Source organism: Panulirus ornatus, chromosome 61 (assembly GCF_036320965.1).
Source record: "Panulirus ornatus isolate Po-2019 chromosome 61, ASM3632096v1, whole genome shotgun sequence".
NCBI lineage: Eukaryota > Metazoa > Arthropoda > Malacostraca > Decapoda > Palinuridae > Panulirus > Panulirus ornatus.
The window spans coordinates 4,167,499-4,184,323 of NC_092284.1; the positions used below are offsets into that span (position 1 = coordinate 4,167,499).

General features: G+C 37.5%; 1 protein-coding gene and 1 long non-coding RNA gene across 6 annotated transcripts in view; one reads left to right on the top strand and one right to left on the bottom strand.

Moving 5' to 3' along the window:
• Positions 1 to 1,658: 1,658 nt before the first annotated feature.
• LOC139767426 (uncharacterized) overlaps positions 1,659 to 16,825 on the top strand; it is a 39,142-nt gene continuing 23,975 nt past the window's right edge. The window contains exon 1 of the long non-coding RNA XR_011717130.1: positions 1,659 to 2,416. This is a non-coding gene — a long non-coding RNA (uncharacterized lncRNA). The remainder of the gene's footprint in view (positions 2,417 to 16,825) is intronic.
• Positions 8,084 to 16,825, bottom strand: part of LOC139767424 (uncharacterized) — a 119,820-nt gene continuing 111,078 nt past the window's right edge. For all 5 annotated transcript variants that reach the window (XM_071696797.1, XM_071696799.1, XM_071696798.1 and 2 more), the window contains one exon: positions 8,084 to 15,527. In XM_071696797.1, coding sequence (XP_071552898.1) covers positions 15,483 to 15,527 — 45 coding nt within the window. In that variant the 3' untranslated portion in view covers positions 8,084 to 15,482. The remainder of the gene's footprint in view (positions 15,528 to 16,825) is intronic.

Sequence of the window (16,825 nt, forward strand, 5' to 3'; positions counted from 1 at the left end):
GACACTTTCTGGTAACCATCTCTGATTATTATTCCAGCCAGACCATGGGCATGTGATCACACTTGGCTTACCTCATAAGTCACGCAATCACCAAGTGTTTTTTGCATTCAGTATACAATGATGTGTTTATCCTTTTTATGTATCCTTTTACAACTTTTTTGTGTTACAAGTTCGATTGTTTATTTTTAGGTTGGACCAATATTCTTTAAGCATTTATTTTGGCCTTATGGGTTTGGATGACTTTGTTGCTACAGCAACATCAATTCTGGCCCTTTTAGGCCATAATAAATTGGAACTTTAATGACATTAATGCTAAGATAAAATGTTACTGAATGATATTAATACTGGATTGATATAATGTATATGTTGTTGTTGATTGGGAATTGACTTTTAACACAAGTTTTCAACAGTATAACATCACTATTGGTGCTACCATCCAATAATGTCATCCCATATGGTATTCCTCCAAACCTGTCAGCTTTGTCATATTTAACGGCATTTGTTGCAAATGATCATTATAATCATCAACAGTATAGACATGGTTACCTGTGGGACTTTATGGAAATTAACCTCTGGACAGCCTGCCAGTAGTGGTGATGATACTAATGTTGACTTTACTGATGTTTGTGGTACTCGATTCTTACATCAAATCAGAATAACGTAAATGGTTTGTGAGTAGACATTGGTGCCGCAGTTTGTCAAATAGTTGACCTGACAGCAAGCTGTATAGTTAATATGTCCATTTCACCCAAGTTTCATTGATAATAAGTGCTAAAACTTCGAAAGTGAGTGATTTTACCATTATGATCTTGAATTTTGTCGCTATTTGACCATATATCTCTAAGGTGATACCCATATTGATGCTGTTTTTTAGGACAATAGAGTATAGGCAAGACCATTGTGAGTTTACATGACTATATGGAATGTACCATCACCACACTCCTTAACCTGTGGCCTCACACAGTGGACGTGGCTGGCTTTCGAAGCACTGCAGAAGGCAGTTACCCCATACAAGTTCCTGGCAGCTTCAGGAAGCTTCTAAAGATAAACATTAATGACTACAATGTATTTTCCAAAGGGATGATACCCAATTGCTGGTCCCATGCAGATCTTTGATGTCCCATTGGAGTTTCACTTTGACTTAGCACACTTACTGTCCACAACTTGTTTATCATTTTGTGATGGCAGAACCTCCCAGCCCCTAAGAAATACAACACTGACCAAACAGATGCATAGTGAAATGGCCTGATGAGCACCAAACCACACCAATACACCCATTCCAAACTACACTCCTAAGACATGCATGTATTAGGCCCTATACCTTCTTGTCTGCTTCTGGACAAGATGAATTTGAACTTGTCACTCCACAAAGACATACACACATCATCACCACATCCCACACCCCCTTGACCTATGACCCCAAACCTGTGGACATGGAAGGCTTTTCAAACTCTGCATGAGCCCCAGAGAAGGGGTTTCCTGAAGCAGGAAGCTACAGGACATCAGGCATAATAAAGTGCATGGAAAAAGTTCCCATACTAATAGGGTCCGTCTAAACGAATGCACATTTACCCATTTATTCATTGGAAAGAGCAAAAGGTTTAATACTGTAATCTATGGTACATCTTTAGCTGCTTTGTAGATAAACTTTCAATGTGTTCAGTGTTTTCTTGTGAATATTTTATTATTGATATCTACGTTTTCAGATGACAGGGGTTATGTATGTGGTGGGTGTTGCAGAATATAGAGAAGGATGAATGATCGAGAAGGCTTGCCAAACCATTGGCCCAGGACGATATACCAAGTTGGAGGAGCATTTTTTCCAATATATTCATCAGTATGTACATTTCAGTTGATTTATTATTTGCCATCCAAAACGTGACAAGAAAATATATATTTACATTTCATTCCACCCACTGATATTGTCTCGTAAATGGCCTTAAGCATAGTAAGGTAGAAAAAAAAAGTAAATGTATTTTGTTAGTCATATTAATTTCGAAAATTGAATCAGTTTTTTTTGTGTGAATTCGAACGCTAAGGTTGGAGCTGGACCAATCAGAGCGCTTCTTTCATACCGTGTAGGCCTCTTGTCACAAACTCGTAAGCCACATACATCACCAAAACTATTATTTTATTATACTTTAATTTTCACATCATGATTTAAAAATAATTATAGATAATATCACAAGCTTTTAAATCTGGAATAAAAATAAATTTGAAAATATATGACAGACTCGAACGCTTCCGCACCAAAGCGCCATCAGACGTTCGACCATGTGGGAAATATGGCTCCTCTACCGGCACTTTTTGAACGCTATTTTTGCCCCTCGTCGAGTCCCTCCTCACCGTAAAATGTATTTGAATACATAATGGAGTAGTGTGGACATGGCAGAAGCCCTAGAGAAGACTAGACATTGTAAGTATACGTCATTTGACATAGAAAGTAGTGTTGGTAGAACACGACGGTACAACTCTAGGGACACACGATGGCGCGACCCTTTTTTTTTAACGCGACGGTACGACGACCCAATCCCTTTTGATCACGACGGTACGATGTACTTCTTCAACTTGACGGTACAGACCGTAGAACATAGGTGTACCATCGTTAATTACGACGGTACACGATGAATTAAGTACACGGTCATTAGACACAATGGTGACGGCTTTCAAAGGTTCATTTATCATTTTAGATCAATTTCTTTTTAATTTACGCCATACAGTAGCTATGAAATGGCTATTTAATTTGTGGAAGCCTCCAGCTTAGGGGATAATATTTCTCTCTGACTCATCCTGGCTCACCATGTCTGTCTGTGTGGGGCGCCAACTGTAAACATAATTAATTTATTTATTTATTTATTTTAGAAATGTAAAACAGTCAATCCTGCAAATTATTTTTGTGTCTAACTGCATAGGGTAACTTATTTGATGTGTTTCTATTACATAAGGATACTAATATATAAATCTACCCCATAATGTGAGTGTTAATATTACTTAAGGATACTGATATATATGATATATAAATCTACCCCATAATGGAGGTTGGGTTTGGTTTTTTCATGTGTTTTGTAGATTTATTTCAGGTGTATTTCCTTCTTATGTACCCAGGATGTGGGTTGCCGACTTTCCACTGTGAAGTGGAGGAAGACGACTCTATATGGGAATAATTTACTAATGGTCATCGTCTTCCAAATTGTAAACCTATCATCAATTATTTATTTATTTTAGAAATGTAGAAAGTCAGTTTAGGGTTGTAAAAACCCACATTTTTCCTGAAGTTTATATGTTGGTGGGTATAGCCGTCATGCATTGGTCTTGTAGTGTGTATATATAGGAAGGTGATATACACTCGGTAGAAAAATCAAGAGAACTTCTAGTTCAACTTCGCCCAAGTCTACATCATCATATATTTAGTCCAGAAGTATCATTTTGTTATGAATATAAATCTTGTATATGATTTAAAGACTCAATTTAAGGCAGGATTGTGTTATAAATATAAATCTTATAGAATATAAATCTTGTATACAATTTAAGACTCAATTTATGACAGGATTTTGCTATATAATTCTTGTATATGATTTAAGACTCAATTTATGGCAGAATTTTATTATATAAATCTTGTATATGATTTAAGACAGTTTATGGCTGGATTTTTTATAAATCTTGTATATGATTTAAGACTCGGTTTACGGCAGGATTTTGTTATATGAATCTTGTATATGATTTATGACTAGTTTATGACAGGATTGCCACTTTTCCCTCCAGCTCGACTATTGGTCAGGTAAAAAACTGTATAATAATGTAAGGGGAAGATACGAGCTTGGATATGTCCTACGAAAATGTAGAGCGGAAAAAGTTGCATAATTTGTATAACGACATCTGTTCCGTAGGTGGATTCTGAAGGAAGATATGGTAAGTGATGTACTGGATATTTGACTTGATAAAAGACGTTAGTGATGCCTTCACCTGACCTCAAGTTGAAGGTATTTATGGCCGTCGCATTTACTGCCTTTCTGGAGATATATTTTATCCCGGTGTTTTTTTTCCAAAGGGAAAACCTTTGCCCATTTGCACTACCGTCTCCCATCCAGTATCTTCATTCCCCCCCCAAACATGTTAGCCTCTGACTTGACCTGTAACAATGCCATACCTGCCATACCCAAGGGTTGTACCAATATACTCAATTAATTTAGGTGACCACATTTTTATATTATATTTGTCGGTAGTAATGTGTAAGTGACGATGTTTTTAAAGTAGATTTGGAGCCACACTTTGTGAATGACTTTTGGTAGTTTGATGAGAATTTTTTGCATTGGTAGTATAGAAATTTAATAACTGTGAACATGATTATTTTGAACCACATTGATGTATTGTAGGACAATGAAGGAGGCGATGATGGTAAGTGTTATGAAGGTCCGAGTAAATATGGGATTAATTAATGTAAAAGTGGATGAAATGCCCATAAAGAAAAATTGACCAGTGAAAATCTCACCTGAACTCCCTTAGCATCTGAGATTTCTTATTTTATTTGAAAAGTATGTCTGTGTAATTATTGTAACTATTTGAACGGTACAAGATCAACTCTCATTGGGGCCCACCTGTTGAATTTTCTATCAAGTTGCCTTTAAAGTGTTTGTGTGGTGCTAGCATTTAGTTTCCTTCTTTAGTCTGTTTGAAAGATTCCATCAATATCAGTCCTTAGTTTTTTTTTTGTTTTGTTTTGTTTTGTTGGTGAATGCCATGTTTACAAGCACCAAATATTTGATATGGGTTAGTCTTCGTCTTTGCAACTGTTCAAGGCTAAATCAGTCAGTTTGCACACCTAGTAAAGGATACAAACTTGTAGCCAAAGGTTTTACTTTGAATGAGGCAAAGAAATTTTTCAACAGGATTGTTGACAACATTTGGAGCAGTTTATGGTTGATAAATTTTGTTGAAAGCAACACACACGAAAACACACTTGATAGCTCATTCATCGCAAAACCATTGAACGGGCCTAATTCTCTGTTGCTCTTTGCTTTTCATGTAATTTTTGTTTATTAATCTTCTTTGTTGAACAAAAGTGTCAATTGTAAATGCAGTTACTAACTGATATCCAAATTTCCCCACATACTTAACACTTACTCTACTCCAACATAGTATGCATATTTATTTAAGTACAAGATGTTTTCAGTATCAGTCATCATTGATGATAGCTTTTGTAGTAATTACGTCAGTAAGAAGGGGTGGCTGAGATCGCTGGGCTGATATCTATGTCATTTCACTTTATGATTATATTGATAATAAGGTTGAGTAAAGGTTGGTTCACCGAGGTCATAGTTAAAATCATTAGGCTCAGATCGATGGCACTGTATTCCAACCATCTATAACCATGTACTCAAACAGTACATCTATACATCCCTTTTAACAAACTTCCCACTTCGTTTCGTCATGGCTCCTGGTTACTTTGGGGTTGTTGACATCGTCTAGGTTAAAAGAGGGTCAAATCCGGTTACTCATCTCTTCTCCATACACAGATTTGTCACCTGAAGTCTCGTATCATAGCTCAGTAGTGGTAGTTCAGACACTTACAATTGATGGTTTTTCGTAGTTCTCCTCTGGACTCTTTCAAACAGATTTTATGCTTTTTCTAGATATGGTGACTAGACTTGATGGGTATAATCTAGTCTAAGGGTTGTATATGTAGGTATTATATATATTTGAATACCGATTCCTGAAAATTCCCAAGGTTTACTCCTGTAGTGTCTTCTTCTCTTGCTTAATGCCGTTCTTCACTCAGGCTCCCCTTGGTATTCTGCACCAAGGCCTCTTTTCTAAACCCACTCACTTTTAGCACTTCCCTCTCTTCCTCGCGTCCTAAACACGCCACAGATTTTCACACTCCCCTCCAAGAAATGATTCGACATTGCATTTACTGCCCTTCTCAGCATACCTGTATTGAGCAACCTTTCTTTTGCATGTTTGTTAATTAGCATATAATCTAGTAATGTCCATTGCCTCTCAGCCCTACTCTCTCTTGCATCTGTTACCACATGCACACTATTACATTCAAATACCATAACACTAGGATGCAATTTCTTGCAACACAGTTCCCAAAGTACTATCTCAATTCATCCCAGATTACACTGTCATCCTTACATTTTCTCACTTCTAGGTAAATAAACACTTTCACCCCCTAAGCTACTTTCAGTGTACACCACTAATACAGTATGATTTCTTTCCCTTACTCTCCAGTCTGAGCCTTTGAGGGCATCTCTGTGTGGCTCTTACTGTTCCCATCTTTGGGAAGTCAGTTTACAAGAGGCAAGGGTTTCCGGCTCTTACTCTTGCTGGTTAGTCACTTTATGCAGCATACAGGGAGTACATAGGTAGTTTTCCCACTCCCCTGTCTACTGGGACAAAGGAACTTTTGTGATATAAAGAATTTGGTGAATTGTATGTGTATGATCATGAAGCCTGTACTTTCATTATTTGGTAATTTTACAGTTTCCACCCCACAGAGATCATTTGATGAGCAATGGTAGACGTCCTAATCTAACCAACCTTACCCAACCAAAGGAGTGAGTGTTCCTAGCCCGGGGCTTCAAAAAAGTAGATCTGTCGATTGCATATCACAGAAATTTTGTAACCTCTGTGGGGCGTACACTGTTGAAATACTTATTATTTACTCTCTCCCCCCTTAATCATGGCATTTTCCCATGCTGAGGTGGGTTAATTGAGCTGTCATAGATTCAGATGGATTCTCAAAAATATCTCATTAACGAATTAGAGCAGTGTTATGAATATGACTTATAAATTGGCATTCCTAATATGATCAACCAACTTTTGGTAATAGATAATGACAGCTCTGCAGGCTTATTTACAAGATTTTCAAGACAACTACCGAGTGAGCCAAGAATAACATTTTAGTATTTAGGGTTAAAAAAAAACAAAAAACAAGCAACTGCTGTGTGGGTTTCAGTTAGGAGAATTGAACCAAATTATTAGTTTGCCTCTTCAAAGTAAAGGAAGAACTATTGTTACCCTTGTCATCCGCATTTTGTCAGTGAGTAGATGCGTGTTCAGACTTTGTTTAAGCTTTATATTGAAGTTCAGTTCACACGAACTCTGATGTATGGCTATGTTTCCTCATTCGTATGCATATTGGTGAGCACGTAAACAAGCCACTATGGGTTGGTCATCCATGACGTTCATTTCATGCCTCACAGGTGAACTTTGTAGTTAGTGAATAACTGCATTTTATGTCCAAGTCAGGACTTGCTTGTAGTATGCACTTCGTTAGTTGAATTTTCCTCTGTTCTCATAATTTGTTTGGACTAGATAGGGACAAATTTTTATTTTATTTCGACTTAAAACAACAGGTTAGTTAGCTGTAGGTAGTAGTTTGCAGGATGCAACGTACCAGGAAGGTTTATTACTGTTACTACCTGCCTGGGTATTGGAAGGGTTAGTGATGCCTGCATAGTGAGCCATCACTTCATTGGGTGTCAAGTTGCATTCCTTTGACCCAGGCTGCTGTCTTGTCTTTCTGCTTCATCCACATGTGGACTGTTGGTATTCTGTCTTCAAACATAAAATCTCCCCTCCCTGTCACACATAACACTTAACAATACTTAACCTGCACAGGTCTCTCTCTCAACTCTAGATTTTCCTGTGGTGAGAGCTTTGCACTAGTCCCGCCTTTTGGTGAAGCATCAGGGGCAATAGTAGTAGTAGTAGTAGTAGGTAGGAACATTAGTTCGAAGCAGTAGGTAGGAGTATAGCTAGAAGCATTAAGTAGAGGTAGTAGGTTGGAACATGAAGTAGTAGTAGTAGTCAGTAGGAAGATAAGGTTGGAGCCTCTGCAAACGCTGCACTTCGAGTTGCCCTCTGCCGGTGGCCTGTTAAGGGTTAGGTACTAAAGGCTAAGAAGCAGAATTGGAGTTCAGTAGTTATGGAGATTCTTTTGCCGTAGCCACCCCTTTGAAGGAGTTCCCAAAGGGAAAGGGCATCAAAGATATAGATAGATAGAAAAATAGCAGTCTGCAGCGATAAAACTAATACCACATGTAAGCATCACGTAGACTAAAAAGGTAAACTGTATCAATCATTGTTTTACTGTTTATTCGTACATCAGTATTATGAAGGAGAAAGAAAAAACATATATGTGGATTACCTTTACAAAACACTACACATAAATCTGTCACAAGTAACTGCTACAAGACATGAATTTGGGAGGAGGTGGTGATTACCCGCAAGTCTTGTCAGGAATGAAGGAAATTCCATCGTAACGATTGATTAACATATCATATGATTAATTTAACTTATACCAGGTCTGACAAGGTCTGACAGCCTGATATCTTAATCAAACATTCATTTGATAATCACCAAAATAACGGACATGAACATTCAGATGTTTGACCACAGGTATGGTATGTGGTGAAATTAATGGTGATGACATTTCATGAGAGGTAAAAGGCTACTATATTAAATAAACTGGAGAAATCCTGTTAACTGTGAGTGATTATGCCTTACTCTGAGGCCACCACCATCTCCTCACATAAAGGAATGAAATGAACCACCTGGGTTCTAGCAGTTGAATTTGTGGATGATCATTGGCAACTCGTAAAGTAACCGATACTTAACAGATTATTGCAAAACAACTGACTTACAATTAATCTCGAAGCTGAATTAAGGCACTGGACTGAGGTCACACTTCCCACACTGATTTGTCTTGAACACCCCTATTTACTGGTTTACATCAAGTTGATCTCAGATATACTTTAGTTATGATCCATGTGATACCCTCTTAATGGTCACATTTTCATATTTGATTGCTAATATGTAGTTTTCACTGATTATCCTCTTAAAAGTTGGCATTTTACTGCTTTAGATTTTGGGAGTACAAAAACCATACAAAAATAATGTAAAGTATAATACTTTACTTTCATTAATGGTTGGGATGGACTGTAAAGATCATAAATAATATAGCAAATTCCAACCCAGTCGAAAAGTGACCATCCTAAATGGTAAGACTACCCAGCTTTATCATACTCCTGAGGATAGATTCGCATTATTGCATCACTGAAGTTGGTGCGTGAGGGCACTGCCTATGGCTGTCCAAGATTAAGGTACCATATACGGCTGTACCATAAAATCTTGAATTCCCCTAAGCACAGTCTTTCTGTATAAGGACAAAAGGAGTAGGCAGTGTAACAAACAACTGGAAATGTACATAAATATCTAACTACCTAATCTAAAAAGACATTACAGTTATTGTAAATGAAATACACTGAACACTTGATTATAAGTCTCTTGATACCTCTCATTGTTTTTTCTTGTTTTCTTTCGTACTTGTGGAGTGGCAGTATCATCACCAGTAATTCGTGGAGGTGCTGCTACTGTGGTATGGGCTCAAAACGGAAAAGTTTTGAATTTCATTGCCTCGAGGGAATACCCTAGTTTTCTGGAGTATCTAAGAATCATCCCACCTTTAAGTGGTGATTTCATTATTACTCTCTTGGGGTGGAACTGAAGGGGGAGGCCTTGCCCAACTCCATCAGGGCAATAGTAGTAGTAATTTCTTTTAAATACAGACAAACAATTGAGGTGTGCTGGGGTTTATAGTTTTCCGGACAATTTGGGAGTCCAGCTGCCTCTGGGAAACACCTCACTAGAATTGCCCTCTGTCTGTGGCCTATCAAGGGTGAGGCACAAACACTAAGAGTCGCTTTGGAGTCTCCCAGTTATGCCAGGTAGTAAAAGGGATAAGTAACGGAGGGTGATGATGCTGAACGTAAAGGGTATGACTGGTAAGAGTAAAGGGAGGGAGCTTGTGGAAAAATTCAAAAGTTAATAGTCTGGATGTGCTGGGGATTCTTTCCCATGAGAAACCACATATCCTCGTGTGAAGTGTTTGTAGTGAAAATGAAAGTGATGAATGCAGGTTATGGAAGGAGTGGTGTGTGGGAATGAAGGCTGTACAATTGTGTAATCACGAAGAGTATTGGACGGTGTTACAGAGCATGGATGGAATGGATCAAGAATAGTGTGGGTGAACAGAATTTTCGAAATATGGATGGGTATATGCACCTGTGAATATGAAGATTGTGTGAGGCAAGGATGAAATAATGCATTTCTGGAGAAATTTGAGTGACTGTATTAATGGTTTTGAGATAGAGAGAAAGGTGGCTGTAATGGGTGATGTGAATACAGCGAGATGTGATGAAGTAGGCAAGATATTTGGTTAAGGGGAAGTGCCTGGAGCAAATGAGAATGGATGTTAAGATATCTGTGCTGAAGGCAGTTTGTTCCTTGTAAACACCTTTTTTCAGCAATAGATGATCCGAAGGTATACATGGATGAGAAATGGTGAAAAGGAAGAGCAAAAGGCTTTGACTATGGCAGTGAATGAAAGAAAGGTTGAGATAGGCTGTGCTAGATGCTAGAGTTGCTTAAGGACCCTTTGGAGACTGACTATTTCACATTTCTTGTAGGGGTCAAGATCAGGGAGAAGTGGAGGTATCATGTAATGAAAATTGGAAAGGTAAAAGTGTTTGCAATTGAGAAGATGAATCAGGGAGAATGCAAAGAGGATTATGAAAGAGTTTCCAAAAGTTTAGATGGATGTGCAAGTTAATGTAAAGATTTAGTCGCGAGTGATTGAGGTGTTTAAAATATTTAGAGAAAGCCTGTTAAAAGTTTTTGAATAAGTAGTTGGGTACAAGGTCATGAGATAGGAATAATATGGAAAATGCATGGTCGATGGATGAAATTAGAAATGCTGTGGATGGAAGAATGTAAGATGTGTAAGTGAAATGTTAACAAGCTGGTAGAGGAAAGTTTAGATGAAGATTTTGAAAGAAAACCAAATGAAAAGCTTAAGAAAAATAAGGAATAGTACTGGACAGAGGTGAAAAGAAAAAATATGGATGGGAAAATGGGAATGCTAATGCAAGGATAAAGGAAGGGAGGTTGCTGAATCAAATGGAGTAAGTAAAAGGAAGATGGAAAGAGTATTTTCAAGAACTTGTGATTGTGGGAGAAAGGGACACGGTATTTGTTACGAGCTTGGGTATGGAGGAGGGAAGGAAGGGGATACAAGTGCAGGGGCCTATAACAAAGAGGGAGGTATGAAGGGCAACAATGAAGCTGAAGGTAGAAAAGGCTTTTGAAAAAGTGGATTGGATTATTGCTGAAATACAAGTTTTCCCTGAAGATTGGGTGAAAGCTATTGTTGTTCCTCTGTTCAAAGGAAAAGGTGCTCAGGATGTACGTAGCAATTATAGAGGAATAAGTCTAAGTTTACCAGGAAAAGTGTATTCAAGAGTGTTGACATACTGATGGAAGTGACTGAATGCAGAATAAGTGAGGAGCAAGGCAGCTTTCGGAAAGGTAGGGGATGAGTGGAGTAGATTTTTGTGGCGAAGATGACCATGGAAAAGCATCTGGTGAAAAGTAAGAAGCTGTATGCAGCTTTTACGAATCTGGAGAAAGCGTATGAAAACTGTTGGATGTTGTGAAATCCTTCTAAAGAGGAGCAAATGTATGTGTAAGAGTGGATGGGGAGTTGAGCAAAAGCTTCATAGTACATGTGGGTGTGAGGCAGGGCTGTGTAATGTCACCGTTACTTTTTAACATATATATGGATGGAATAATACAGGAGGTGAATGCTAACTAGGGAAGAAGAATGTGGAGATGATGTGTTATGGTGGCTAGAAACAAGCCTATTTGTGGATGGTAATGTGTTTTGCTTGAAGTGGAGTTGCGTTGCATAGTTCTTTTATGATGTATGTAGGTGCAGGCGATTTAAGGTAAATGCAGGTTAAAAGTAAAGTAATGGTGTTTGAAAGGAAACAATGAAAGTATAGATTTTGCAAAACTCTGCAGGGTGAAAGAAGAAATTGTACAAAACTCGTATTATAGATATAGGGGGAGAAAGATGAAATTGCACACAACCGTGTAATAGATATAGGGGGAGAAAGACAGGAAGTGATGGAATTTTAAGCATTAAGATGTCATGGGTAAGTTTGGTGACATGGAAGGAAAGGAAAGACTGTAAAAGAGTCATTGGGTCCCTCAATAGAATTATGAAGGGTAGAGGTGTATGGAAATGAAGGGAGGATTAAAGGAGAGCATAGTCCTCACGACTGTAACCTAGGCAGCCAAAACATGGACATCGAATGAGACAGAGGTTAAAAATCCAGGCTGCAGAAATGATCTCTTTGAGAGGAGAATGTGGTATGATGAGATGGAATGATGAAAGAAATAGAGTGCGAGAGATGTTGTCTGGCAGGGAATGAATTGTGGCGGTAGAGTCTGTGAAACAATGCTTTGAGGTAGTTTGGACATGTGGAAAGAATGCAAGAGGGAGAGTTTAAAAAGAGAGGGTATAATGATACATTGAAGGGGTTGATGCAAGAGGAACACCACCTGTGACATAGGGAAATGGAGTGAAATAGTATTGGAGGGTGAGAAATGGTGGAAGAATGCATGGAATGGCCTATCGGAGGAAGGCATGAAGGATAAGGGAAGACTTTTGGTGTGGCCACCCCTTGGTAGGAGTTCCCAGAGGGAAATGGGCATCAGAGACATAGAAAGACATATACTTGTTTGTCATGTCCCATATTAGCAACGCAGTGCCAAGAACAGATGAAGAATGGCCTCATTCACTCGCATCACACTGATTTAATTATTTGTTGATGAAAACCATAATATATGACGCCTGTTGCCTTTTTCATTCAAGTATAACTTAACAATCACCTCTTAAAGTGTTTTTAATCTAAAAGTATGAACACAAAGTGAGTACGCTGCAGTGTCCGACAGCAGCCACCCATAAAAAACTGAACAATTCTTACAACTAGTGGAAAATGCAAAACAGTTGAATTTTGAAGAATGGGGTTTAAGGACTCCTGAGATATGAAATATAGTTTGATGATGTAAGTGATCATGAAAACATTGTACCAAATGGCCGTAACCATGCGTAAAGTCAAAAAGTATTTGATATCTTAAAACATTCTTGGTACAAGGTATCAAAATATTTTGACCTAACATCAGCACTTATCATTCTCAAAGGGAGATGTATATTTTGCCTTTCGCTAATTCACTTAGTGACACTAAGGGCCTTTTAAACACATCATGATGAAGCATAATCTGAATATTTTCATATTACTGTGATTATGTGACATAATGCTGATAGAATAAAATGGGTAACAATCCAATTTTGGGTTAGACTATGAGATAAAAATGGTTTGCTGGTGCTATAATGGGGTTGTTGTGTTCATGACTGTTATAGATACTATAAATACTGATGCAAATGGTACATGTTTGGGGGGAAAATATGAGATAAGAGAGCAGACTTAGGCCACAAGTTACATGAGCATTGTAGCTATGATCAAACTTGTAATTAGAATAACCTTATGAGTACGAATTATTTTGACTAAACAATAACATTTCATGCATTGACTTTTTGACAAGCTTTCACTTGATCCCACTGTATTCCAAAATGAAAATACATAGAGAAGTTTAATTTTAGATTTATGAATTCATCTGTTGTGTTCAGGGCTTCCTATATTTTTTGTCCATTTAAATTCTTTAATAACAAGATTTTGAAAGATCCATTCAATATTGAATCTACGAGTTTTGAATAAGGCGGTCATGACCTTACTGATGACAGTATAATGTGGCCCATGACGCTCCCATACATTACCACTAGTGGGTTGTTACTTGGGACATCACCTATTAATGACAAAGTGAACTCTCTTATGATATGTGTCTACAAAAGGATGATGATTACTATTTACTGATATCAAGACATTATGATAATATGATAAAGGCCCACAATGAAGAATTTAGGAAATGCAAATTTCATGACATTCATTTTCTACTAGAGATTACCTTACAAGTATTCCCAAACTGGTTTGCAAAAACTCAAAAAAGAAGTTTGAGTAGGCAGGATTACTGTATGAAAATTTGTCGGTAAATGCACACCAACTGGACCTCGTGTTAAGGTTAAAAATATATAGCACGATAAGCAGCAGTCAAGCTATTTGAAATGATCTGAGAGCAAAGCATGCTGAAAGAAAAATGTGGCTGTGTGCAAGGAGAGATATATCAAGTTCACAGATTCAAGATTAGCTTATATGTTCAGCAGTTACATGAGAGTTAAGACTTGTACTGAGCTTGAAAGAGGTTTTCCTTCAACCTCGCATCAGCATCAACTTAAAAAATAAAGGCAAGCACCTCTAAGGGCTATGAAAATGTGTGATGTACGATGAGGAAGAAAGATTCATATACCACACACTAACTACGTAGGTGTGGATGTAAAGAGCATATCCATCCATGATACAGTTCACATCCACTGTAACGTATAAGTTGAATATCTTCCGTAATGTACAATAAGATCCAGTAATCTGAAGACACTCGCATATTTGTAGGATATTATATTATGATTTTGGCAGCTGGGAAATGTGTACCAGAACTGCCACACCGAGGCAAGAAAGAGCTAAAGACCATCTACAACATAATCATAAGCCATAGCAACCACTCCTTGCAAGCCATTAAATTCTAATAACGGGGAAGGTAGGAAGCAAAGAACACCAGCATTTTTTGCAGTTTTAAATCATGCAGATTCACCAAATTCCAGTACTAAAATTACAAAAATAATAAAGCTATGGTTATGTGAGGTAATATATATATATATATATATATATATATATATATATATATATATATATATATATACATATATATATATATATATATATATATATATATATATATATATATATATATATATATATATATATATAATCATGATGCGAGTTTTGTTCATTTAGAATAATATTACTATCACTTTAACAGAATGACTGCAGTGACCATTCTAACAAAACACAGCCACTGTCATTGTTTCTCATCACCTTTAAAAGCACCAGATTTGATAAGTTTCTGCACTCAGCTGCAATGAAAAGAATATTCCATCTTTAAAGATGAAGAGGTTCGTACAGTTATTCCACTGTCAGTTACTAAGTCTTTTCACAAAGGACTGTACTTCAGGGTAATTTTTGAACTCTTAACATAAACTTAATTTTAATTATCACCAACGTAAATTTTAGCTCTTGTGCCCATGCTGCAAATATGGCAATTTTTCATAACGCATTCAGCAGGCACTTGCACCACTAAGCATTGGCACTAGATTGTCATGTCAACAACTAGGGTTAGCCTTTCCGATACACTTATAAGTCCATTTCATCAAATGCTGTTCCACAAAGACTGCGAGTGTAGTCTTGGCTTAGGTGACCGGAAAAAATGTTTGCATAAACACAGGAGATATCCTGAAGTATTTGAGGAAAATTCTTGGATTGTCCTCTCGTTCATGTGAGAAAGTATAATCATCATACGAAACCACCACTTATATGCCAACAACGGTAGGGGGGAAATCCAGGGTATCTGTAATGCCGCTGCTGTTGTAAATGGTGAAGGCTTGTTTCACCAGATTTGTGGTCTGCTCAGCTGACTTGTTGACACTTGCCCCGAGGGTCCAGACGTGTGCCCTGAAAAATCATAAGAGGTTTTTAACAAATAAGAACGAACAGAAGTGAAAACTCAAAGTTGTTTAAAAGCTGAAAAACCCAAAATCAAACCAAATCTTAGCACTTTTCATTACGGCACCTTGATCAAAGGTGCAATAGTACATGGTCTTTGTCATACAACAAGTTGAAGCTAGCAGACATCCCTGGTTTGTTACCCTCACACTGGTGATTGAATGCATGAAAGCAGCTGCTTATGTGGATGATGCTTTGCTCAGCATGAGCTGTATATATTGCTATACCACTCCTATCACTAATTAAGAATTTCTCTTGGAAAACTGTCGTACATAGAACAGCAGAGTTTAATCAGACTGGAACTGTAACTTGTTTTTCCTGGGTATGGTCAATGGACTTTGTAAAAGTGTGCCTAATGTTGAAAAGTTTAAGGATAGTCACTATAACCAAAGCTGCCAGCTGTTCTCAACTTTGAGATGATTTGCAACAAACCCTCGATTAGACTGAGAACATATCGAGGAAACACAATCCTAAGTGCTCTGAGATGTAGGGCTAATAATTATCTTCTTGCAAAGAAACGACACCATTAAATCTCGAGTTTTAATTTATCAACATTCTTTTTCTTTTGTTAACTATTATCCAGTGATGTATATAAAGTCATATTGGACTGAACCTACTACAGTGACCAGGTACTTAGTTACAGCAATATCGTACATATCCTTGTTTAGAAGCATAAACTGTTTACACTGACAAGAAAAACACTATTGAGCTGTATAAAGAGATATACCTGAAAACAGTTGGAATGTGCAGTTCCTACATGGCACTTGGTGCTTGCACGAAAGCATGGTAAAAAAAAAAAAAAAAAAGTATTATTACATGGTTACCGAGAAAAGTAATTGATTCAGGTATCAAAATACCCCATGAGCCCTTGACAAACTAAGACATCCAGCCTGAGAGGTAAATTCAGTCCAGCTGTTGAGGAAAGAACCAAAGTACAGGGCTGTTATGATATGTTCTGGCCAATTTATTTAAGACCTAATATTTAATTTCAAATTCCATCATGTGTATTGCTCATACTGGTATTTTGGGTGATCAGTCATGTTGTTAACCTTTTGATTACACATAATTTAGGGATTAACGACAATAATTACCATACCTGAAATATAACTTGGTGACCCCAAACCCTTTTGCAGCATCAAGGAAGGATAGCATTTAGGATGAAACTTTGAAAAACTGACCATTTTAAAATGCAAGGGAACAAATCCCCCCCGGTGGGGGGAATCTTTTTTTAATGAGGTTGCTAAAGT